The following is a 24,394-nucleotide window of genomic DNA, read 5'->3' on the forward strand; positions in this document are numbered from 1 at the left end:
AGGAAGGAAGAAAAACAAAGAGAAAGACCACTGGAGGTGGAGGCCAGGCGTGCCCGAGGCCTTGGCAATCACCAGCGCACACTCTCAGCCTCGGTCTCTGTGCGGGCCTCTCCACCCCTTTCCTTCACAGGGCCAGTTACGCTGCGGGGAGGAACCCGCGCGCCCATCGCCGACACCTGCCGGGCGCGCAGTGGGTGAGTGCGGCGCTGGCTTGCGTTCCCGCCCAAAGGAGCCGGGGAGGGACAGCAGGCGGAAAAGGGAGCCAGCGCCGCAATTTTTCCTGCCCGAAAGACCCGCCCCGCGGTGGGCCCCAGTCCCCGCCCGGCCAGCGGCGCAATCGGCCCCTCCTCGCCGCAGCGGAGCTGGACCGCAGCTGCCCCGCCGACCATGCGCCGCCTCCCACGGGCCCTGCTGCTGCTGCGGCTCGCCCTGCTGGTGGCCGAGGGCGCCCCGGAGGCGCTGGTGAGCGCGCCGCGGAGCCTGGTGTGGGGGCCCGGGCTGCAGGCGGCCGTCGTCCTGCCGGTCCGCTATTTCTACCTGCAGGCGGTCAACTCGGAGGGCCAGAACTTCACTCGCGCGCCCCCAGGTAGCGTCCAGCCGGCCGTCCTCCCTCGCCCCGCGGCCGGGTCCCCGCGCGTACCCGCCGCCCGGGAATCCGCCCGCGGCCTGCGTGGCGTCCCTCCCCGGCGTGTGTCGCCCCCTTTTGGGCCTGGTCAGCTTCTCCCGCCCGGACACAACGCGGGCAGAAATCGTAACAAAAGTTTGTGGAATGAATGAACGAGCTTCAAGGGCGCTTCCGCATTTAAAGTGCAGGGACTGACGTTGCAAATTGAAGGCGCCCGGGCGTTACAAGGAGGGTGCCGTGACTCACACGTTGCTCCATCTCTGACTTAGTTATCTGAACTGTGAGGGATTGCAGGGAGCGCTTTCCAGGGGTGAGTCATCAAGCCCACGGATCGCCTCGAATTACAGGGCTTGGGCCTGATGGGTTTGGACCAACGAACTCCTACGCAGAGGAAACGTCAGAGCAGTAGGAAGGGGAGGGGTTTACGTGTTAGTTTTTTGTTTCCTTTTTAGTTCTGAGTTCTTGAAAGCAGATTACAGGAGCTAGGGAAACAGTAGAAATCATTCGGTTTTCCCTCTACTGAGGGTGGGATGGATCTCATCCTGATTCCCTTTCTGCCTGGTCCTCGTCCCTCGTTGTCCTTCGTGTCTTACCTTTGCAACTTCTTAAAACTTGTTCTGCTGGTTTCAAGCTGTTACCAGTCGGGATTTGCTAATTAATGTCTAAGTTCAGGGCTCTGGCCAATTAGCACCTTGTTTTATTAGCGAAGAGACAAGTAGAATGACCCAGTGCCTCTGCCCCTGCTAGGCCAGCTGGGAACACAGCTGCCAGAAGTGTGTCCCAGCTTGGGAAGGGGAAAAGAGGGTCGTGACAGGTGGGCAAAGCAGAGAATTTAGGAGCCAAACATAATTCACTTTTAGATTTAATGATTTTTAAAATTTCATTCATTCAAGAAATACTAATTTGATGTCTGCTTCTGTGTTTGGAATTCTGCTGGGGATCTAAGGATGAAAAGGGAATGCGTGTCCATCAAGGAACTTACAGTCTGTTGGTAAAAGACATGCAAATAACTGATCACTGTACAAGATAATTGAAGGTTATGTACAGAGTGCAGTGGCAACATCGAAGTACTGCCAGAAACTTGAGAAGTTCAGGAAGATTTCAGGAGCAGAGACTTGAAGGATGAGAAGGTTTGCTGGGCAGGCATGTAGGTGGACGCTCCGGCACGTGCAAAAGCACAGAGGCATAGAAAGCGTGGTGTTCGGCAAAATAAGTACTGTAATTTAATGATACTGAGCAGAAGGGGCTAGTTGATTGTAGCCACTGGTCTTCAAGGGCCTTGAATGTCAAGCAAATGACTCTATAACTAGATAAAAGAGAGCAACTGGAGAAATTTGAGCTGAGGCAAGAATCTGCCTCTAACTTAACCACCTCAGTGGCTTATGCTCTACATTTGATTCAGAACACCACTCCTGAAGTTGTCTTTGAGCATTGCTTTGATAACATGTCTACCAGTTAGACTCTAAATACTCAGACAACTGGTTTCATATGAATTATATGCATTTGGGTAGAATAATTCCAACTCTATTGATAGAAACGCATGTGTGTATATCAGGGCTTCACAAACTTTTGCTTTAAAGGGCCAGATAGTAAATAATTTATGCTTTGCAGGTCATATAGTCTATCACATTTATTCAGCTCTGCTTTGTAGCCATGGACATGTAACAAACAAACCTGTCTATGTTACAATAAAACTTTTTATGGCCACTGAAATTTCAATTTCATATAATTTTTCATAAGTTACAGAATATTATTCTTCCTTCGATTTTTCTCCCCTTTTATTTTAATAGACAGGGTCTCTCTCTCTTACCCAGGGTGGACTGCGGTGGTGCAATCATGGCTACTGCAGCCTCAAATTCCTGGGCTCAAGGGATCCTTCTGCCTCAGTCTCCCAAAATGCTGGGATTACAGGCATAATCCATCATGCCCATCCCCATTTTAAAAATGTAAGAATCACTGTTAGCTTACAGGATTTGCAAAAACAGGCAGTGAGCTGGTTTAGCTATAGTTTGCAACCTCTTATGTATATTAAAGACCCTCAATTAAAATCCAAATGGTACATGACTTAAAGTTGTGTGTACATTTAGATATGCACATATATATACATAAATATATTCTTTAAACAAATAAAAACCGTTTACAAACAGTTTCTATTAAATATCTTGACAGAAGGAAAGTTACATTTATTTTTCTGCACAATTTACCCCTGCAATCTATGACTTTCCTTTTTTAACTTTTTTTAGTCTTAGAAAGACCTCCTAGACTGGGCAGCATAGCATAGAGATTCCATCTCTACTTAAAATAAAAATTTTAAAAAGTACTACTCAGGAAGCTGAGGGAGGAGGATCAGTTGAGCCCAGGAGCTCAAGGTTGCACTGCATTATGATTGTGCCACTGCACTCCAGCCTGGGCGACAAAGCAAGACTCTTTCTCTAAATAAATACAGAAAATAAAGACTTTTTGGACAACCTTACTTTTATTCCCTTGGATTCCCTTTGTTTCCTTTTAGGCCCCTTGATTTCTGGCTTCCAGTTAAAAAGGTGCCTTATAGTTCTGAAAACTCACCCAGCTAGTTTCTTACATTTCTGCCACCAACATTAACTTGCAAGTCCTGAAGTCTTTCCCTCTTCAAGAACTAATGAATGGCCAGGTACAGTGGCTCATGCCTTGTAATCTCAGCACTTTGGGAGGCCAAGGCTGGTAGATTGCCTAACTCAGAAGTTTGAGACCAGCCTGGGCAATATGGCAAAATCCATCTACCAAAAAATCCAAAATATCAGCCAGATGTGGTGGTGCATACCTGAGGTCCCAGTTACTGGAGAGGCTGAGGTGGGAGGATCTCTTGAGCCTGGGAAGTTGAGGTTGCGTTGAGTTGAGATTGCGCCTCTGGGTGACAGAATGAGACTCAGTCTCAAAAAAAAAAAAAACTAATTGGAAAAGAGGAAAAATCTTATTTTCTCAAGCTGTAGTCTATTGTACACAACTTAGAAAGGTTGCCTTGTTATCACTCCCATTCAACAGTGTAGAATTTATCTGAATGCCACTATCACACTACATATATCCAAGTACCCAGATAACAAACATATTGTGAACCTCAGTGATCTAAAGCAGGATATCTGAAACTGGCATTCACAGACAGAAATTATAGGATCTTTGACCTTGGATGGAGAAAAAATACTGTATGTTTATTTTCAGTAAGCTCCTGCTTAAATTGAGCATTTCCTTCAGTTATGAATGTAGGCAGTACCTGTTGATACTGTTATATTCCCAGCTTGTAGCACAACGCTTCGTAGAGGGGCTGAGTAACTATTGTAGATGAAAAGAAGGGGTAGAGAGAGGGATGATTGAAGTATGTCAAGTTGGAAGGATATACTTTTTTTCTACTCAGTCTTCTATCTTCATCAGTAATAATATCTTCATAAAATAACCTTACCTCCTGGTTGTGTAGTACTTTGGCGTTTTATACTATATTTGCTAAATTTGTCCTCCAAAATAGTCTTATAAGGTAGGAAGGATAGATATTACTGTCTTTCTTTACACATGAGAAGCTGGGCTCAATGAAGCTAAAATGCCTTGCCTGGTGGGCTCCACAGCGAATGTGTCAGAGCCAAGGCAGGAACAACCCTTTGAACTTCTACTTCATTGCTCTTTCTGTTTTATCAAATCATCCTTAATAGGATTGTCATGTGTCAGTTTACAATAAGATCTTGGAGAGTGTTCATGGTTGACAGGTAGCCAGATATTTTTGGAGGATTTCCACTTAGCCTCATGGCATAATACCTTGGCCTTCTGGGATTCTGTTTTCCTTGACCATGTGAGGTCAACACTTTTGTTGCAGCAGTAGAGAGCCTTAATGAACTTCCTAAACAACAGAGGAGGAGATGACTCCATTGTATCCAAAGTGCCAGAAGTATTCCTCCAACTGTGACTGCTGCAAAGCTACATTCAGATATTGGCTCTGCAACACATTTTGTATGTGACCTTGGGCAAGTTACTTTACTTCTTGGAGCCTTGGTTTCTTGATCTATAAAATGGGAGTAACAGATACCTTCCTCAAAGTTCTTGTAGGAAATAAATGACACAGAAAATACATATGAAACTGTCAAGCCCATAAAAAGTGCTAAGTGAATTTCTAAATATGCTTTTGATTTCTTACCAAATCAAACATGTTCAAGATTTCTGATTCTAATGATGTAACATTTTGATACTGCCTACATTTAGAAACTGTAACATTTAGAAACTCAGAATTTCACAAACTTGTTTAGTAATTTCAAAAGATGTATTTTAAATATTCTAAATTTTGTAGTATGATAAATGTGAAGTAAAAGACAACTTTGGTCACAATTTTGTTTGCTAGGACTGTGGATTTCAGAGGATTCACTACCTTTTTAGCATTCTTCTTTGATATGGTATCAAATCAAAATGATATATCTACTGCACTTTCTGAAGAAAGAGGTTTCAAAGTTCATTCCTGGGCCACAGTAACTTTAATCACAAGAGTATCATTTCAAAGCCTAAGTGTCAGCTAATAGGAAAGGGAAAGTTTTTAAATATATTATTTACCTAGAACAGAAAACCCACAAAACTTTGAAGGTGGAATGGATTATTATAGTATAACTGTTTCTTTTCAAGCTGAGCAAATAGATTCAGAAGCAATCTCTAGTATTTACAAAGATGTGTGTGTGTGTGTGTGTGTGTGTGTGTGTGTGTGTGTGTGAACTTGTACAAAAGTCTGGTTACTAGCTATATAATCTCTCTCTACCTAAGGAAATGGGTTTAGAAGTACCACTTGAAATTTGGGCTTAGTAAATGGGGAAATTTTCACAGAAATGATGGTTATTAGATACTGAAATGGTATACAAAGAAAGATTGTGTGTATTTTACAAGGAGAAAGTTAGATGACTATAGAGGTCTGTCATGCTTAGAGTCCATGGATTTTTAACTATCTGGACTTTAATCCTACACAAAGGAGGAAAAGACCAAACAAACAAAAAGTTTATTTTTTATTTGCTTTAAAAAAATACATTACTTTTGTTTATGCAATAAATCTTGTTTGAATGATTAATGATTCAAATGTTTAGTCTGATCCATGGTTTGAATACATGAACCAGACCAAGCACTGTGGCTCAAGCCTGTAATCCCAACACTTCGGGAGGCTGAGGCAGTGGGGATTGCTTGAGGTCAGGAGTTTGAGATCAGCCTGGGCAATGTAGCAAGATGCTCTTCAACCCATCCCCCGCCCCATCCCCCCCAAACCATCTTTACAAAAAATTTAAAATATTAGCTGGGCATGGAGGCACACTCCTATAAGTCCCAACTACTCGTGGGGCTGATGCAGGTTGAGACAGGAGGTTCATGAGCCCAGGAGGTTGGAACTATAATGAGCTAGGAGGATTGTACCTCTGCACTCCAGCCTGGATGACAGAGCGAGACTCTGTATCAAAAAAAAAAAAAAAAAAAAAGATAAAAAAAGAATGCATGAACCACTCATAGTTCTTGGCCTCAAAGATCTTCCAAAGGAAATGATTTTTTAAAAACCAACAATGCTGCAAGAATAAGCAACATATTTAAGTTATTCAATAACAACTATCCAGTAATTGTAAAGGTATAATAATCATGACATGGTAGAGTTGTTTATATTTCTTTTTCTTTTAGGTCAAACACCATTCAAAGTAGTAGTCAAATCTCTTTCACCTAAAGAGCTGGTCCGGATTCATGTCCCTAAACCTTTGGACAGGAATGATGGAACATTTTTGATGAGATACAGGATGTATGAAACTGCCAATGAAGGGCTGAAGATAGAGGTCCTTTATGGTGATGAACATGTGGCTCAGTCTCCCTATATTTTGAAAGGTAAGTGATTATTATATACTCCAGTGTCAGCCTGGCATGTACGTCCCATGCCTTTCAGAATGGGCTAAACCTGATGACCTCAGAGTCATGTGCAATACAGTAAACATTGTATACATACCTCCTGGAGCACAATTTAAATTTTAAGGGAAAGAAAATTAAGTAATTTAAAGAGATTTAAATGATAAGGAAAAAAAGTCTTGTGTATTTACCCACGTAATTACTAGTTGTGAAACTCTTCATTCCTTTGTGTAGATTCATATTTCCATCTAGTAACATAAAGGATTTCTATTAATATTTCTTTTACTGTGAGAATGCTGGTGATGAATTCTTTCAGCTTTTGAATGTCTTAAACGATCGTTATTTTGCCTTTTGTTTGTTTGTTTGAGTTGTTTTTTGTTTATTTTGAGACAAGGTCTTGCTCTGTGGCCTAGGCTGGAGTATAGTGGCACAGTCAAAGCTCACTGCAGGCTGGGCACAGTGGCTCATGCCTGTAATCCCAACACTTTGGTAAGACAAGGCAGGCAGATGGCTTGAGCTTAGGGGTTCAAGACCAGCCTGGGCAACATGGTGGAACCCCATCTCTACTAAAAATACAAAAATTAGCTGGGCATTGTGGTGGTGCATGACTGAAGTCCCAGCTACTCGGGAAGCTGAGGCTGGAGAATCGCTTAACCGGGGAGGCGGAGGTTGCAGTGACCTAAGATCGCGTCACTGCACTCCAGCCTGGGTGACAGAGCAAGACTCCATCTCAAAAAAAAAGCTCACTGCAACCTCAAACTGCTGGGCTAGGTCGCATGCAGTGGCTCACACCTATAATTCTAGCACTTTGCGAAGCCGAGGCCAGAGAATTACTTGAGCCCAGAAATTCAAGACCAGCTTGGGCAACATGGCAAAAACCTGTCTATACAGAAAATACAAAAAATTAGCTGGGTGTGTTGGTGCATACCTGTAGTCCCAGCTACCCAAGAGGCTGAGCTAAGAGGATCACCTGAGCCCAGGAGGTCAAGGCTGTGGTAAGCTGTGATCATGCCACTGCACTGTGGCCTGGAGGACAGAGTGAGACCCCCTTTCTCAAAAAAACAAATAAACAAACAAACAAAACTGCTGGGTTAAAGCAAACCTCCAGCCTCAGGCTCCTAAGTAGCTAGGATTGTAGGCACACACCACCACACCCCGCAAATTAAAAAAAAATATTTTTTTTGTAGAAACAAAGTCTTGTTTGTTATTGTTACCTATTGTCAAACTTCTAGGCTCAAGTGATCCTCCTGCCTCGGCTCCCCAAAGTGCTAGGATTACAGGCATGAGCTACCATGCCCAGCCCATTTTGCCTTTGTTTTTAAAAGATGTTGTCTCTAGTTATAGTTATAGGTTGATGGGTTTTTTTTTTTTTTTGATACTTGAAAAATGTGACTCCACTGTCTTCTGACTTGCATTGCTTCTAACAAATCTAGCATTGTCCTTATCTTTGTTCATCTGTGCTGCTTTTAAGGTTTTCTCTTTTTCAGTTGTTTTGAGAAAATTAATTATTATATGCCTTGGTGCAGTTTTCTTCATATTTCCTGCGTTTGGATTTGTGGAACTTCTTGGAATTGGGGGTTTGTAGTTTTCATCGAATTTAGAAAAATTTTGGTCATTATTGCTTCCAATATGTTTTCTGTTACATTCCACCTTACCTTCAAGGATACTGATTGCCCATATATTGGGCTTGAAATTATCCTATGGTTCATTGATACTCTTTTCATTTTTAAAATTCTTTTTTCTCTTTGTTTCATTTTGTATACTTTGTATTATCATCTCTAAATTCTCTTTTCTTCTGCAATGTGCAATCTGTCATCAGTCCTATACAGTGTAGTTTTCACCTCTCCATGCTTTTTCATCTTCTTGAGCTCTTTTCTAGGGTGCAGTTAAATTACTGGGAGATAGTTTAATCCTTCCAAGTTTTGCTTTTACAATTTGTTAGGTGAGACTAGAGCCATGTCTAGCCTAGGACTAATTATTCCCCACTACTAAGGCAATACACTTCCGTATACTTTACCCAAGCACTATGAATTAGGAGGCTTTCCAATCTGACTGGTACCCACTGCTAAGTAATGTTCCCTCTGATCATTTTGGATGGGTTCTTCCCCTGTCTTCCCCTAGAACATAAGAACACTCAGGTGGTAAGTATCTTAAATAACCATGTCTCAGCCTGAAATCTGTTTTCATCCTTTGTCATTATCATTCTAAACATTTAAATATTACACCTAAATAGTTAAACTGTATTATTTTTGGAATCAGTACAGGGAAGGAGCCCATCCAAAATGCACTGATCATATGCCCTGATCATAATATGCTCTGCTTAATATGTGAAGAGGACCTTCTACAGATCTCTAACCTTCTCTAGGACCTGCAGTACTTCCTTTTCAGATACTCTGTCCTACAAAGTCTAGAGCTGCCTTGGTCTCCCTGGACTGTCAGCTCTGCTTCCTCAACTCAGTGAGGTTGGCTGCCTGGCTTTGCCTACAGTCCCCCTCCCTGCACTACAACCTCGAAGCTCCTTTAAACAGTAGGCTGTAGGAATCCTAGGGCTTACGTTATTTGTTCCCCATCTCTCAGACTCACTGTCCTTCATTGCCTGATACCTAGTGCTTTAAAAACTATTGTTTAAGGCCAGGTGCAGTGACTCATGCCTGTAATCCCAGCACTTTGGGAGGCCGAGGCAGGCAGATCACTTGATGTCAGGAGTTGGAGACCAACCTGGCCAATATGGTAAAACCCTTCTGTACTAAAAATACAAAAAAATTAGCTGGGCATGGTGGCGAGCACCTGTAATCCCAGCTATTCAGGAGGCTGAGGCAGGAAAATCACTTGAACCCAGGAGAAAGAGATTGAAGGTGAGCCGAGATCACACCACTGCACTCCAGTCTAGGTGACACAGTGTGACTCGGTCTCAAAAGAACAACAACAAAAACAACAAAAAACTGTTGTTTCATATATTTTGTGGGGGTGTTTTCTGGTCATTTTAGGTGGGAGGGTACATCAGTCTTGTTGCTTGTTGTCAATGAAAAGAGTCAAACTTATGGCCAGGCACTGTGACTCATGCCTATAATCCCAGCACTTTGGGAGGCTGAGGCAGGTGGATCACCTGAGGTCAGAAGTTCAAGACCAGCCTGGCCAACCTGGTGAAACCCCATCTCTACTAAAAATACAAAAATTAGCCAAATGTGGTGATGCATGCCTGTAATCGCAGCTACTCGGGAGGTTGAGGCAGGAGAATCGCTTGAACCCGGGAGGTGGAGGTTGCAGTGAGCCGAGATCAGGCCACTACACTCCAGCCTGGGCAACAGAGTGTATCTCCCCACCCCACCGCCCCTCAAAAAAAAGAAAGAAAGAAAAGAGTCCAATTCTAAAATATTTGAAGACGTTTATTCTGAGCCGAATATGAGTGACAAATGGCCCATGACACAACCCTCAGGAGATCCTGAGAACATGTGCTCAAGGTGGTCAGGCTACAGTTTTATACATTTTAGGGAGACATAAGACATTGATCAATACATGTAAGATGTACATTGGTTTGGTCTGGAAAGGAAGGACAATTGGAAGTGGGGGAGGTGTTTGGGAGGGGTTCGGCAGGGGGCAGGGCTTCCAGGTCATAGGTAGATTCAAAGACTTTCTGATTGGCAGTTGGTTGAAAGAATTAAGTTATTGTCTAAAGACCTAGAATCAATAGAAAGGAATGTGTGGGGTTATGTTAAGGGTTTGTGGAAACCAAGGTTTTATCACACAGATGAGGCCTCCAGGTAGCAGCCTACAGAGAGGAGATTGCAAATGCTTCTTATCAGGCTTAAAGAGTCATTTCTGTCAGTTTTAAGGTCTGTGTTGATGTAAATGCTGTTCAGCTGGGCCTGAATTCCAAAAGAGATGAGGGCATAATGAGGCATGTCTGGCTTCCCCTTCCCTTCATGGCCAAACTAGTTTTTCAGGTTAACTTTGGAATGTCTTTGGCCGAAAGGAGAGATCCATTTGGATGGTTGGGGAGGCTTAGGAATTTTATTTTTGGTTTGCATAATGTCTAAAAATTAATACAATCTTTTTCTCCTTGCTAAAAGGTAAGTTGTTTTATGTTTGCTGCCATTTATACCTCACTAGAAATGAATTTATCAGCTAAGTGACAGAGAGTAGGTTAGATTGAGAGAGGGCATATACTAAACTAACTGTGTTATCCAAGGTGGTATGAAAAGGAAGGTAAAAGTGTAGGACTCTAACAAAATCACTGATTTGACTAGGGCAGATTATCTCTGGATAATCTTAGAATTCACCAAGAAGCAGAGACAGAAGTGACTCCCTGTGTTTTGGTGCTTGTTGATGGAGTGCAGCCTTCTTCCTGTTTTCCTTTCCTAGGACCAGTATACCATGAGTACTGTGAGTGTCCAGAAAATCCTCAGGCCTGGCAGAAAACTCTTTCTTGTCCAACCAAAGAACCGCAGATTACAAAAGATTTTGCTTCCTTTCCCAGCATCAATCTCCAGCAAATGCTAAACGAAGTCCCCAAAAGGTTTGGGGACGAGAGAGGTGCCGTTGTTCATTACACAATTGTCAATAACCACATTTACCGGAGATCTTTAGGGAAATACACGGACTTCAAAATGTTCTCTGATGAGATTTTGTTATCACTGACAAGAAAGGTAGGAGAATGAATGAATTGATATAGTTTAATTATTTAGGTATAACATTTAAATGTTTAGAATGATATGACAAAGGATGAAACAGATTTCAGGCTGAGAAATGGGCATCTAAGATATTTGCAACCTGAGTGTTCATATGTTTTCCACCTTTGTGGATCTCATTGTCCTGTAAGATTTAAAATTAAGTGGCTTGAGGCCAGGCATGGTGGCGCATGCCTGCAGTCACAGCACTTTGGGAGGCCAAGAGGAATGGATCACCTGAGGTCAGGAGTTCGAGACCAGGCTGGCCAACATGGCAAAACCCCATCTCTACTGAAAATACAAAAATTAGCTGGGTATGGTGACAGGCACCTGTAATTCCAGCTACTCGGGAGGCTGAGGCAGGAGAATGGCTTGAACCCAGGAGGTGGAGGTTGCAGTGACCCAAGATTGCACCACTGCAGTCCAACCTGGGTGACAGAATGAGACTCCATTTCAAATAAAGAAATACATACATACATAAAATAAAATAAAATTAAGTGGCTTGAGCCCCCATCCCAGGTAGGTGTGCCATGCAGGACGCTCCCAAGGTCTTTTTGAACTTCCAGACATTTATAACAAGGTTACTTCTTCTTCTCCTCCTCCTCCTCCTTCCTCCTCCTCTTCTTCTTCAAAACTGTCTATATTTACAGTATCCAAACAGAACTGTCTTATTAATTAATTTATTTATTTTTTAATTGAGATGGGGTCTTATGCAGGCTGGCCTCAAACTCTTGGGCTCAAGCCATCCTCCCACCTCAGCCTCAGTCCTAGCTGGGACTATAGGCACACACGACTGTTGCAAGAGGTCACTTTAAGTTCTCTGTTCCTGCTGAATACTCCTTCTGTTTAGATTTCACCTTCTGCAGCTGTTTACTTCTCTTCGCCTCAAAATGATCTGAACTTAGAACACATTTTCCTTGTTTTTCCCTAAGCATACCTAGAAGTTAGCATGCATGGCACATTTTGTCAAAGCTTGGGGTACCAGAAACAGGTTGCTTTTTTTTTCACCAGTGCATACTAAAAAACATACAAACAAAACCCCTGATATTTAAAAATAGACATCTCTGTACTAATCAGACTCTCAGTCATGCTTGCCTCTGGGAATTTCTCAGGGCTGTCCTTGATCTTAAGGTCTTAGCCTCTTACTAATGTGGTTAGGCCCCACTGTCTTTCAGGCTCTCCACATCCCCCAATAGCGCCCCCCTTATCCCACTATTCAGCCTCTCTTTCCACATTTGCAGAACTCCAAATTCTTCTTAAGCAGAGCAACTGAGACCACCTTTTGTTCTTATTTCTGATTATACAGGATGAAGGATGGAGGTGGGCAGTATTTATCTTTCTTACCCAGAGAGACCATTAAGGGAGGTTTTTGTTTGTTTGTTTGTTTGTTTGTTTTGAGATGGAGTATTGCTGTGTCACCAGGCTGGAATGCAGTGGCACGATATCGGCTCATGGCAACCTCCAACTCCCTGGTTCAAGTGATTCTCCTGCCTCAGCCTCCCGAGTAGCTGGGATTACAAGCACCCATCACCATGCCCAGCTAATTTTTGTATTTTTAGTAGAGATGGGGTTTCATCATGTTGTCCAGGATTGTCCCGATCTCCTGACCTCGTGATCCGCCCACCTCAGCCTCCCAAAGTGCTGGGACTACAGGTGTGAGCCACTGTGCCCGGCCAAGAGAGTTTTTTACACCAAAACAACACAGTTTTCCTGACACGTTATACAATCCCCCAAGTATGCTGACTGTGTGGCTGCAGTCAGTCCTTACTTTAAATAGCAGTCCCCACCCCCTCCGCCACCAGCCCACAGTGTGAGTGTACAAGCAAATTATGGGCATCTGCTCCTAAAGGTAGTGCTCTCTTCCTGGGCTACAACCGGTCAATCACGCCCTGTATTCTCGCCTCTTTAACCCATGTTGCTGGCTTCATCACAGTAGATTTCAGCCAGGGATGATTTTGCCCATCAGAGGACATTTGCCAATGTTTAGAGACATTTTTGGTTGTCACAACTCAGGGATTGCTATTAGCATCTAGTGGGTAAGCATCCTACAATACAAAGGATAGTGACCTCACAGCAAAGAATCATCCAGCCCCAAATGTCAATAGTGTGTGCTTGAGAGACCTTGCTCCACAGTGAGCACTTCTGATGTGGAGTTTATTAATGAGTTTATAAATAATAGCAGGGAGGCTGGACATGGTGGCTCACACCTGTAATCCCAACACTCTCAGAGGGTGAGGCAGGTGAATCATTTGAGGTCAGGAGTTTGAGACCAGCCTGGCCAACACGGCCAACCCCGTCTCTACTAAAAATATAAAAATTAGCCAGGTGTGGTGACATGTACCTATAGTCCCAGTTACTTGGGAGGCTGAGGCACAAGAATCACTTGAACCTGAGAAGCAGAGGTTGTGGTGAGCCGAGATCGCACCACTGCACTCCAGCCTGGGCAGCAGAGCAAGACTGTGTCTCAAATAATAATAATAATAATAACAATGACAGGGAAACAAGAGGGTGAATATTCATATCTCTCAACCTTTCCTTTTGTTCTTTGCTCAGTAGCTGGGGAAGAAATCTAAGATGAAAGAGACACAGTCCTAGTCTTTGAGCAGCCCACTCTCGTGGGACTTGTTTTTGTTTTTTGGGAGTGGAAGTGGGTTGTGAATACAAACAAATAATTATATCCCGACATGATAGGTCTCAAAAAAAATAAGTACCCAGGGTTCAAGTGCCTGAGGAGGGTGAGTCATAGAGGAGGTGGTGTTAGATCTGAGTTTGAAAGATGAGAAAGAAGACTGTCAAGTTAAATAAGTAGAGCATTCCAAGTGAAGGGAATTACATATTAAGTGGATGGCATTTTCAGAGAGTAGCTTAAGGTTTCCTGGTAGGTGGACAGATGAAAGATGAGGCGTATAGCCAGGGTGGACCCAGATAGGCCTTGAATGCCAGCCAGAGAGTTGAGATCTTGTGCCATAGGCTTAAGGTTCTGTTAAGCTTGCTAGTGACATTAACCAAGTTATTTTAGAAACTTCAGTTTTGGAATTAATTTTAGTTTTGGAAATCTTAGCAGCCCTGTGGAGAACAGATTACAGTATGGAGAGCCCAGAATCAGATCACCTAGTAAGGAAGCTATTACAACAATCTAGGCAAGAAATGATGAGGGCCTAAACTGAGACGTTGACCGTGGAGATGGAAATGGAGTGGCAGAGTGGCAGGTTGCAGAGGCAAGGGCAGATGAGGTAAAGAAGGGGACAGTGAAGGAAAACAAGGCTGGTTCTAACTTTGTAGATTTTCTTGTTTAGGCAGCTGGCAGAGAGGGTTCTCAAAGCTGCTCATTCATACCTGTCTACACAATTTCCAGTTCTCTAACACTACATTTTATTTTATTTATTTATTTATTTAATTTATTTGAAAACAGTCTTACTCTGTTGCCCAGGCTGGAGTACAGTGGCGCGATCTCAGCTCACTGCAACCTCCATCTCCCAGGTTAAAGGGATTCTACTGCCTTACCCTCCTGAGTAGCTGGGATTACAGGTGCCTGCCACCAGCCCAGCTAATTTTTGTAATTTTAGTAGTGATAGGGTTTCACCATGTTGGCCAGACTGGTCTCAAACTCCTGACCTTAACTGATCCACTCCCAAAGTCCTGGGATTACAGGTGTGAGCCACCATGCCCGGCCTCAAACACCAAATTTTAAATCCACCTCTGCACAGAGGTAGCTGACTCCTGGTTAAGTGAATTTGTCATGTAGGATCCTCACAAGTGACAAATTCACAGGCATCCTGTCAATGACAGGCATGCTTCTCTCCTCTCTTACTGTTTTTGAATGGTCAACTCTGTCAGAAATATGTAAGAAAACCAAAGAACTGTCGTATTTAGTCTTTGGTTTTCTTACATATATGGAAGACATATCTTCCCAAGAGTGACATTTGTTTATATGTTTATTTAGGTCCTCCTCCCAGATTTAGAATTTTATGTTAATCTTGGAGATTGGCCTTTGGAGCATCGAAAAGTCAACGGAACCCCCAGCCCCATACCTATCATTTCATGGTGCGGCTCTCTGGATTCAAGAGATATTGTCCTTCCAACATATGACATCACCCACTCCACGCTTGAAGCCATGAGGGGCGTTACAAATGATCTCCTCTCTATTCAGGGAAATACAGGTAATTCAGAGAAATATAGGCGTTCAGGAAAATGCATGGCTAATTAACAAAGAGAAAGCTTAGAGAGAAAGTGGGTTATACATATATGTTTGCATTCAATAGCATATTAGAAAAAGTCTTTCCTGTATTCAAAATTCTGACCAACTTGAGTAAAGATTTGTGGATGTTACTCAGTTACAGCATTTTTTTTCTGGTCACTCTATGTAAGAACAAAGGCCTAGCTCATGTTTTATTGTGAAACACAGAAGATGGAAGAAGCTAATGCCTTGGTGAGTGGGCCAAGTCACTGAATCTCTTTTTGCTTTGAACATGGACCGACATTATTTCAGATATTTCCTAGTATTATACAACAGAATACACCAATACTCACGTGAGCTTTCACTAGCAGACAAATGGATAAAATTAGAGCATTCTTTAATATAATACAGCAAATAAAAGGACTGTTTTTCTTTTTTGAAAGTCTAAACTTGAAAGTACTTCCAGCGGCTGGGTGCGGTGGCTCACACCTGTAATCCTAGCACTTTGGGAGGCTGAGGTAGGTGGATCATGAGGTCAAGAGATTGAGACCATCCTAGCCAACATGGTGAAACCCTGTCTCTACTAAAAGTACAAAAATTAACTGGGTGTGGTGGTGCATGCCTTTAGTCCCAGCTGCTACTCGAGAGGCTGAGGCAGGAGAATTGCTTGAACCCAAGAGGCAGAGGTTGCAGTGAGCTGAGATCGCACCACTGCACTCCAACCTGGGTAACAGAGTGAGACACCATCTCAAAAAAAAAAGAAAAAAAGAAAGTACTTCTGGCAAATTGAGATTCAATCCCATATTTTTTTTAAAATTGCATCTGCTTTAGAAGATGAGTTGATGATAAAAGAGCTTTAACATCTTAAATAACAATGGTAGATTAAAGAGGATTATGCTTACCATATTAAAATATCAAACTCATAATCATAATTTTTTTTATGGATTCAAACTTGTAGGGCCTTCCTGGATCAATAAAACAGAGAGAGCTTTCTTCAGAGGTAGAGACAGCCGAGAGGAGAGGCTCCAGTTGGTACAACTGTCCAAAAAAAATCCTCAGCTACTAGATGCAGGAATTACAGGATATTTCTTTTTCCAAGAGAAAGAAAAGGAGCTTGGAAAAGCCAAGTTGATGGGTTTCTTTGATTTCTTTAAGGTATGCATTTGAGACTTCCTCTATGGATATTAAGTGATAAACTTGTATTAAAAGTCTACCAAAATAGGTGGGCTTCAGCAAATTTCTTCTTTCTTGTGAACTGACATACATGTTTACATTTTCTTATTAGGTAACAGGAATTACAAAACTCATTGTGGTTTCCTTCTTTTGTTGTTAACTTTACCAAATAGCTCAGAACTGTACTTAATTCTCAAAATATAGTACAAGGATTAACCTGGGATTTTGATGTAGTTTTTTTTTTCTTTTTTCTTTTCTTTTTTTTAAATTTGCTTTAATAAACTGGGAATATAATACCTTTTACATAAAGTGATCTCAAATGTCTTTTGTAAATAGAAAAAGTACAAATTCCATGTATGTAAAATGGGAGTTGGGATTGGGGTTCAAGGCCTGCTTCTAATCCTGTCTCTGCCACCAGCTATGGGATCTTCCTCTCTTGGTGCCTTGGTTTTTAAACCCATGTGATGCCTGCCTACTCCTTCAGAGCATTATCACGAAGCCTAAAGGAGATATGTGAACAATGTGACAAAAGCTGATAGGCTCAAAAACTCCTTGTACCAATTATTTAAGAAAAAATTAATTACCAAATCTGGGAGTGTGTCCTCTTCATCCTGGAGTGATATAATGAGTAGAACAGGGGATTTGGGACTCAGAGAATGGAGGTTTATACATTTCTCTGAACACTAGTTTTTTCATTTGTAAAAAGAAAAAGAAAGGGTTAATAATACCTGCTTTGGATTATTATAATTGAATGAAGTTTAATGCCTATGAAAAGTGCATTTGAAATGGAAAATAAAGTGTGTAAATCCAACAAATATGCAGACAGCATACCTACTGTGTTGCCAGCATTGCCCATCCTTAAATGTCTCCAGGTTTGTCTCCTCAGCTCAAAAATTGTAAAATAGAGACAGTGCCTGCCTGTTTCATAGATTGCATATAAGGAACAAATGAAATAATGAATAAATGAAAATGTTCATTGTTATCAGTATTCAGCTTTAAGAACTTTTGAAAATAGTTTTCCTGGCTGGGCACCGTGGCTCACACCATGATCCCAGCACTTTGGGAGGCTAAGCCAAGCAGATCACCTGAGGTTGGGAGTTTGAGACCAGCCTGGCCAACATGGGGAAACCCTGTCTCTACTAAAAATAGGAAAAAATTCGCTGGCCGCAGTAGCAGGCGCCTGTAATCCCAGCTACTCAGGAGGTTGAGGCACCAGAATCATTTGAACCTGGGAGGCGGAGGTTGCAGTGAGCCAAGATTACACCACTATACTCCAGCCTGGGTGACAGAGCAAGACACTGTCTCAAAAAAGAAAAAAAATTAAAATTTAAAAAGAGAAAGAAAATAGTTTTCCTACCTGGTTACAGAAATCTGGATTCTATATTTCAGAGACATGATTGAAATAGGTCTCCACTCCTATTTCCTAAAATTTAGCATCTTGCATTTAAACAATATATTTCTTAAAATTAATCTGAGAAAGGCTACTTGTGACTTTTAAACAAAGAGAAGATATAAGTTATACAATAAAACTTTTAAACCCAAAAGTTGGAAAATGGAAAATAATTCCTCTGTAGTTGATATTAGAGTGTTGATGAGAAGCAGAAGTAAAGCAAGTGACTACTGAAAGTTTGTTTATATTTGTTTGTTTTTCATCTTCCAGTACAAGTATCAAGTTAATGTGGATGGGACCGTGGCTGCTTACAGATATCCATATCTCATGCTGGGTGACAGTCTGGTTTTAAAGCAGGACTCACCATATTATGAACATTTCTATACGGCACTAGAGCCTTGGAAGCATTATGTTCCAATTAAAAGAAATCTTGGTGATTTATTAGAGAAAGTTAAATGGGCTAAGGTATGCTTCCCAGCAATTTTTATTTCTTTGGGCAATAACAGATTCGCCAGAGTTGGTTAGTTGAGTTCCATCACAACACAATTTGATTTGACATAATGGAATTGAAAGAAATATTATTTTCTGAAATTGCTGTTCCCCTGAAGTATCTAAAGAATCAGCATCAGAATCATTTTGCATACCCTTTATCAACATTTTGGAAGATTTTCAGAAGATTTGAAGTCCAGCGTTATATAAAATACAGATTTTCTAAATGCTGTTTACACATACAAACAAGAACACACAAAATGCAAATTACTAATTCAAAGACCAGAGTTAAAGTGCTTTATGAACAAGAAAACATTTAAGCCAATTATAGTACTCTTTTCTTATCCCCAGTTAGAAGAAAAGGCACAAATTCTTAATGAATGCATGTTATACAACCTCCCAAGAATCACATTTCCCATAAAATAGGAATTCCTTTTTTAAAAGGAAAGGAATTAAAAAGCTGTTCCATTTTATTATAAAACTACAAAAATGTACCCTTCCATTTTGAGACTTTATACTGATTCTAAGAAACAATATATGGTTATGGAAATGATCAGATGCCTGAGGCAGAATCAGTGTTGTGACCCTTCATAAGAGCCAGGATAGCTCACAAATGGCTTTTCCTGTGGGCAGCATGGTAGAAGATTAACTATTTTCCAAAAGTATAATTAGGAATGCTGACTATTAATGGTACTGAATGAACAGCCTGTAGGTACTAATGACTGAAGTTTTCGGTTACAAAGCAATACAGTCTTTTATAGCTACCATTTTATAACACTTTTTGGTTCTGACTGCAAATTTGCATGGAGCTTTTAAAATATGTTGTAACATGAAAATGGATTAATTCTACTATCATGCAGAGAGGAACTAGGCTGGTGGGACAGATGAGGAAGCCAAAGAGTACTTCCTGGGTGGCCAGGAAGGTATCAAGATGATCACAATAGGGGCTGCACGTGGGTTGTTGCACTGTGGGGAGAAGGAGTGGTTTCCTGGTACTCTGGAAAAAAAAAAAGGAGGGCCAAACTTGTGATCATTTCTCTTTAACAGAGATGTCTAGGAAAATACTCTGTCTCTTCCCATAGCCTCATTCTTTTATTTATCAGTTTGTTGTTTATTTTTTTTGAGACAGAGTCTCGCTCTTTCGCCCAGGCTGGAGTGCAGTGGCACGATCTCTGTTCACTGCAACCTCCGCCTCCCGGGTTCAAGGAGTCTTGTGCTTCAGCCTCCTGAGTATCTGGAATTACAGGCACCTGCAACCACACCCAGCTAATTTTTGTATTTTTAGTAGAGATGGGGTTTCACCATGTTGGCCAGGCTGATCTCAAACTCCTGACCTTAAGTGATCCTCTAGCCTCGGGCTCCCAAAGTGCTGGGATTACAGGCGTGAGCCACTGCACCTAGCCCCTGTAGCTTCATTCTTAAGTTATAATTCCATTATATTTTGTCTTTCCCATGCTGTTCACTTTCCATCCCACCTCTTTTCCACCTCTCACTTAGCCCTCACTTTCTTTGTGGGTCACAGTAGTAATTTTCATTTTTTTTTAACCTTTCAGGAAAATGATGAAGAAGCCAAGAAGATTGCAAAAGAAGGACAACTGATGGCTAGGGACCTACTACAGCCACACAGGCTTTACTGCTACTATTACCAAGTACTGCAGGTCAGTTCAGAGTGTCCATCCACACTGCTGGGTCAGGTGTCCTCAGACCACATGCACTTGGCCTGTGTACTTCCTACCTGGCTTGCTGAAGGGCTCAGAGAGTCAGCCTATGGACCGGCTGGCTAAGCTGAGGCACTAGTCTAGGGAAAGATAGTGCTAAGTCTTTGTTTGGTGGCCTCCTTTTTTTTGTTTTTGTTTTTTTGAGATGAAGCTCTCTCTGTCACTTGGGATGGAGTGCAATGGCTCAGTCTCGGTTCACTGCAGCCTCTGCCTCCCAGGTTCAAGCATTCTCCTGCCTTAGCCTCCCAAGTAGCTGGGATTACAGGCTTGTGCCACCACATCTGGTGAATTTTTGTATTTTTAGTAGAAACTGAGTTTCGCCATGTCAGCCAGCCTGGCCTTGAACTCCTGGCCTCAGGTGATCCGCCCACCTTGGCCTCCCACGGTGCTAGGATTATACGTGTGAGCCACTAAGCCCGGCCATGGCCTCCATATTTTCATCTTTATTCTATATTATGAAAAACGATGCTGGGAGCCCTCACATATGTAGATTAGCAGATCTTCCCATCTTCTCAGTGCTCTCTTTTATAAAATGCCTCGTGGAATTCCTAGTGTAGGTTTTCTGGAACCTCAGAGAAAAACATTTTTGCTTATCTGAAAAAAAAGAGGGTTAGACTGGAGATCATTAACATCTTTTTTTACTCAAAATGTTGCCTCCTTATTCTCCTTGATACTTAAGATTTGTGCCTTTTACAGTACAAGGCAGAAAGCAAATATTTAGCTTGGTATAGCAAACAAACTAATGAAAAATATGTATAATAGTTCTAACACCTTAGGGCAAAATCCTGAAGTACTATGTCTATTGGGAATCCAAGGATTGGTCTTTCAAGTAACTACCTTGAGTTTTAATCAGAAAAATCTAGACAGGAAGAAAGAAAAGGAAATTATGTTCTTGTTTTTAATCTAACTTTATTTTTCTGTAGGCATTATGAAAGTAAATTTCCCTAGATGCTTGTGGATACTACCCTCTCATATTTTTATTTTCATAGAAAAATAAAATCAATAAGTTACACTATTTACTAAAAGCTCCCCTTCCTTCCCTTAAGTTGGCTCTGTCCCATCTGTTGGTCTAGCTTTAATTGTTAGAAGGTTTTTTTTTTTGACAATTTCTTGTTTGGGTGCAGTGGGTCACACCTGTAATTCCAACTACTCAGGAGGCTGAGGCAGGAGAATCTTTTGAACCTGGGAGGCGGAGGTTGCAGTGAGCCCAGATGGTGCCATTGCACTCCAGCCTGGGCAACAAGAGTGAAACCCCATCTCAAAAAAAAAAAAAGTCTTACTCTGTCACCCAGGCTAGAATGCAGTGGCATGATCACAGCTGACTGCAGCCTCAACATCCCACTCTCCCTCTTTAGCCTGCCCCTAGTAGCTGGGACTATACCACTCTCCCACCTCAGCCTGCCCCTAGTAGCTGGGACTATACCACTCTCCCACCTCAGCCTCCTGCCAGTAGCTGGGACTACACCACCACACTCAGTGAATTTGTTTATTTTTTTTTAGAGACAAGCTCTTGCTGTGTTGCCCAGGTTCCTCAAGCAATCCTCCAGCCTCAGCCTCCCAAAGAGCTTTAATTTTAATAGTAGGAATTTCTCTCCCTAAAATATTAATTAGGCTCATCTACTTGTGTCAGCATTTTGTTGCATTTGGTCCAGTACCAAGAATGTACAGTGAAATGGACATGGCATCATTGAACTGAAATATCCAGTTTGTAGCTGGTCAGGGTGGCTCACACCTATAGTTCCAGCACTTTGGGAGGCCAACATAGGTGGATTGCTTTAGTCCAGGAGTTGAAGACCAGCCTGACAACATGGTGAAACCCCATCTCTACAAAAAAATTAAAAAATTAGCTGGGCATGGTGGTATGTGCCTATGGTCCCAGCTACTTGGGAGGCTGAGGTGGAAGGATCGCTTGAGCCTAGGATGTCAGAGGCTGCAGTGAGCTGAGACCACGCCACTGCACTTCAGCCTCAGTGACAGGTTGCGACCGTGTCTCAAAAAAACAAACAAACAAAAAACTTCATTTATAGAAATATTTCAGTCAGTGGTCACAGTAGAGGAACATTTCACAGACCTGCTGCCATTTAAAAATGTGTGTGACTATCGGCTTGAGTATTCAACAAAGTTAATTATTCATTAACAAGTGGAAGATAAATGCTGAGAGCTGCTGTTTGTTTCAGGTAGGGACGTCTGGCTTGGCATCCATTTTGTAGAGGCTTCCAATCTACACATAAAATTGTGGAATGGGGCTTCTTTCTAGATTGCGAATTATCACTAGTGATAGCTAAAGTTAAAATGTAACTTTAGTACTAAAATAAACCAGACCTTTGGTTTTAGTCTGAAGACACACAACAACTAGAAAAGATGGCATCACTGGGGATGGGAGTGGGTGGAGGAGTCAACAGAATGAAGTGTGGACTAACCTTTCAGTTGCCTTTAAACCCACATTTCAGAAATATGCTGAGCGCCAGTCCAGCAAACCCGAAGTACGTGATGGAATGGAACTTGTTCCTCAGCCAGAAGACAGCACAGCCATCTGCCAGTGCCACAGGGAAAAGCCTTCAAGAGAAGAGCTTTGAGTCAGCCCAGATTCACACTCTTGTATAACCCAGCTACATCTTTAAGGAAAGATCAAATCTAAGCTGTGAAGGACAGTACAGAAGATTTTACCAAGTGGACTGCTTCTCTCAGTGGCTTTATATGTGTAGATGGATGTAGCCATACTGATTGAGCATTGCTTATCTGAAATGCTTGGGACCAGGAGAGTTTCAGATTTCAGATTTGGGGATATTTGCATATACATAATGAGATATCTTGGGGATGAGACCCAAGTCTAAACACAAAATTCATTTATGTTTCATATATACCTTGTAAACATATCCTGAAGGTAATCTTATATAATACTTTTAATAATTTTATGCATGAAACAAAGTTTGTATACATTGAACTGTCAGAAAGCAAAGGTGTCACTATCTTAGTGACCCATGTGGTGTCAGCACTCAAAAAGTTTTGGATTTTGCAGTATTTCAGATTTTGGATTTTTGTGTGAGGGATGTTCAACCTGTATTTGAACAAGTATGACCAAATATTTTTGGACATTAAGATCTTTTGAGTAAAAACTGCTATTATCAGCATCATAGTTTCTCTAAAAAGAAAACTTGGGGATCATAGCAGATACACAGGCTTGCTAAAATATAAATCAGCCTCTGTAAAACTGTTTACATATTTATTGGTTTACGTATTTTATTGGTTTATTTCTATCCCCTGTTCACTTTTTCTCTTCCACTTCCAATTATGAAGAGAAAATATTTGTTCAGGGTTTTTTTTCCTCCCTGTCACTGCATAATTTCTTCTCTTACAAGCTGCTTTTGGCTTTCATTAATAACAGCTTCTTTTAAAAGGTCTGATAAGGATATTTAAGGAAGAAGAGGATGACTCTGTTACTAAAGGTGGCATGGAGACTGTGGAGGGAATATTTTTTAAAGCACTACTCATAACTTTTAAACTACATTTTTCCAAAGCCTGAGACAACATTAAGGAGAAATTGTGCCTTAAGCTAGTTATTCCCAATCTATTTGAGTTGTATACCCATCAAAGACAATACAGTTGTTAACATAGATGAAGGTATGCTGGAGTCATCATTCATTATCTATATATTGAATAGGTCAAAGATAACTGTAGGTGAAGCACTTTCATTATTTTTAAGCTGAAAAGGGGATTCTTGAAAACCTCTACAACAATCTTCAGGAAGCCTGGTATCTTGGGATTCAGCAATAGGCCAACAACTAAGGCAAGCTTCCATTTCTCACCTCACTACTTTTCTATTTCACTAGGTGTCATTGCTAAGACAAAGACTTTGGAAATTTCCTCTGTCTTTTAGGACAGGGTCAGGATTTACGACTCATAGCCTGATAGCTCATTACATACTCCTTGTAACCATCAGTCCAAGGTTCAGTTCAGTAAAGCGATGCTGTAAAACGAGCTATCTGCATTCCCAATTTAAAAATATGTACTCTGAAAATCAAAACTAAATTTGAAAAAAAAAGAAGAAGAAGAAAAGAAAAAAAAAATGTATTATTGACCAGGCACAGTGGCTTACACCTGTAATCCCACTTTGGGAGGCCAAGGTGGGAGGATCACTTGAGGTCAGGAGTTCAAGTCCAGGCTGACCAACATGGTGAAATCGCAACTCTACTAAAAATACAAAAATTAGCTGGGCATGGTGGCATATACCTGTAATCCCAGCTACTTGGGGGGTTGAGGCAGGAGAATCACTTGAACCTGGGA

The 24,394-nt window shown here is 41.6% G+C and overlaps 1 protein-coding gene across 4 annotated transcripts; it reads left to right on the forward strand.

Moving 5' to 3' along the window:
- The first annotated feature begins 328 nt into the window (after positions 1-328).
- Positions 329-24,140, forward strand: POGLUT3 (protein O-glucosyltransferase 3). 4 transcript variants are annotated; one of them, XM_032285668.1, is made up of 8 exons: positions 329-586; positions 6,281-6,478; positions 10,859-11,142; positions 15,107-15,323; positions 16,299-16,495; positions 18,174-18,368; positions 19,946-20,050; positions 22,561-24,140. In XM_032285668.1, the coding sequence occupies exons 1-8, from the start codon at positions 388-390 to the stop codon at positions 22,684-22,686; spliced, it is 1,521 nt and encodes a 506-aa protein (XP_032141559.1). In that variant the 5' UTR covers positions 329-387; the 3' UTR covers positions 22,687-24,140. The 4 variants fall into 4 exon arrangements, with proteins under 4 accessions (XP_032141559.1, XP_032141560.1, XP_032141562.1 ...); XM_032285670.1 differs by lacking the exon at positions 329-586 and adding an exon at positions 675-935; XM_032285669.1 differs by lacking the exon at positions 18,174-18,368.
- Positions 24,141-24,394: the final 254 nt, after the last annotated feature.

The sequence above is a fragment of the Sapajus apella genome, unplaced genomic scaffold (assembly GCF_009761245.1).
Source record: "Sapajus apella isolate SASKATOON/1434 unplaced genomic scaffold, GSC_monkey_1.0 scaffold16, whole genome shotgun sequence".
In the NCBI taxonomy this organism is placed as follows: Eukaryota; Metazoa; Chordata; class Mammalia; order Primates; family Cebidae; genus Sapajus; species Sapajus apella.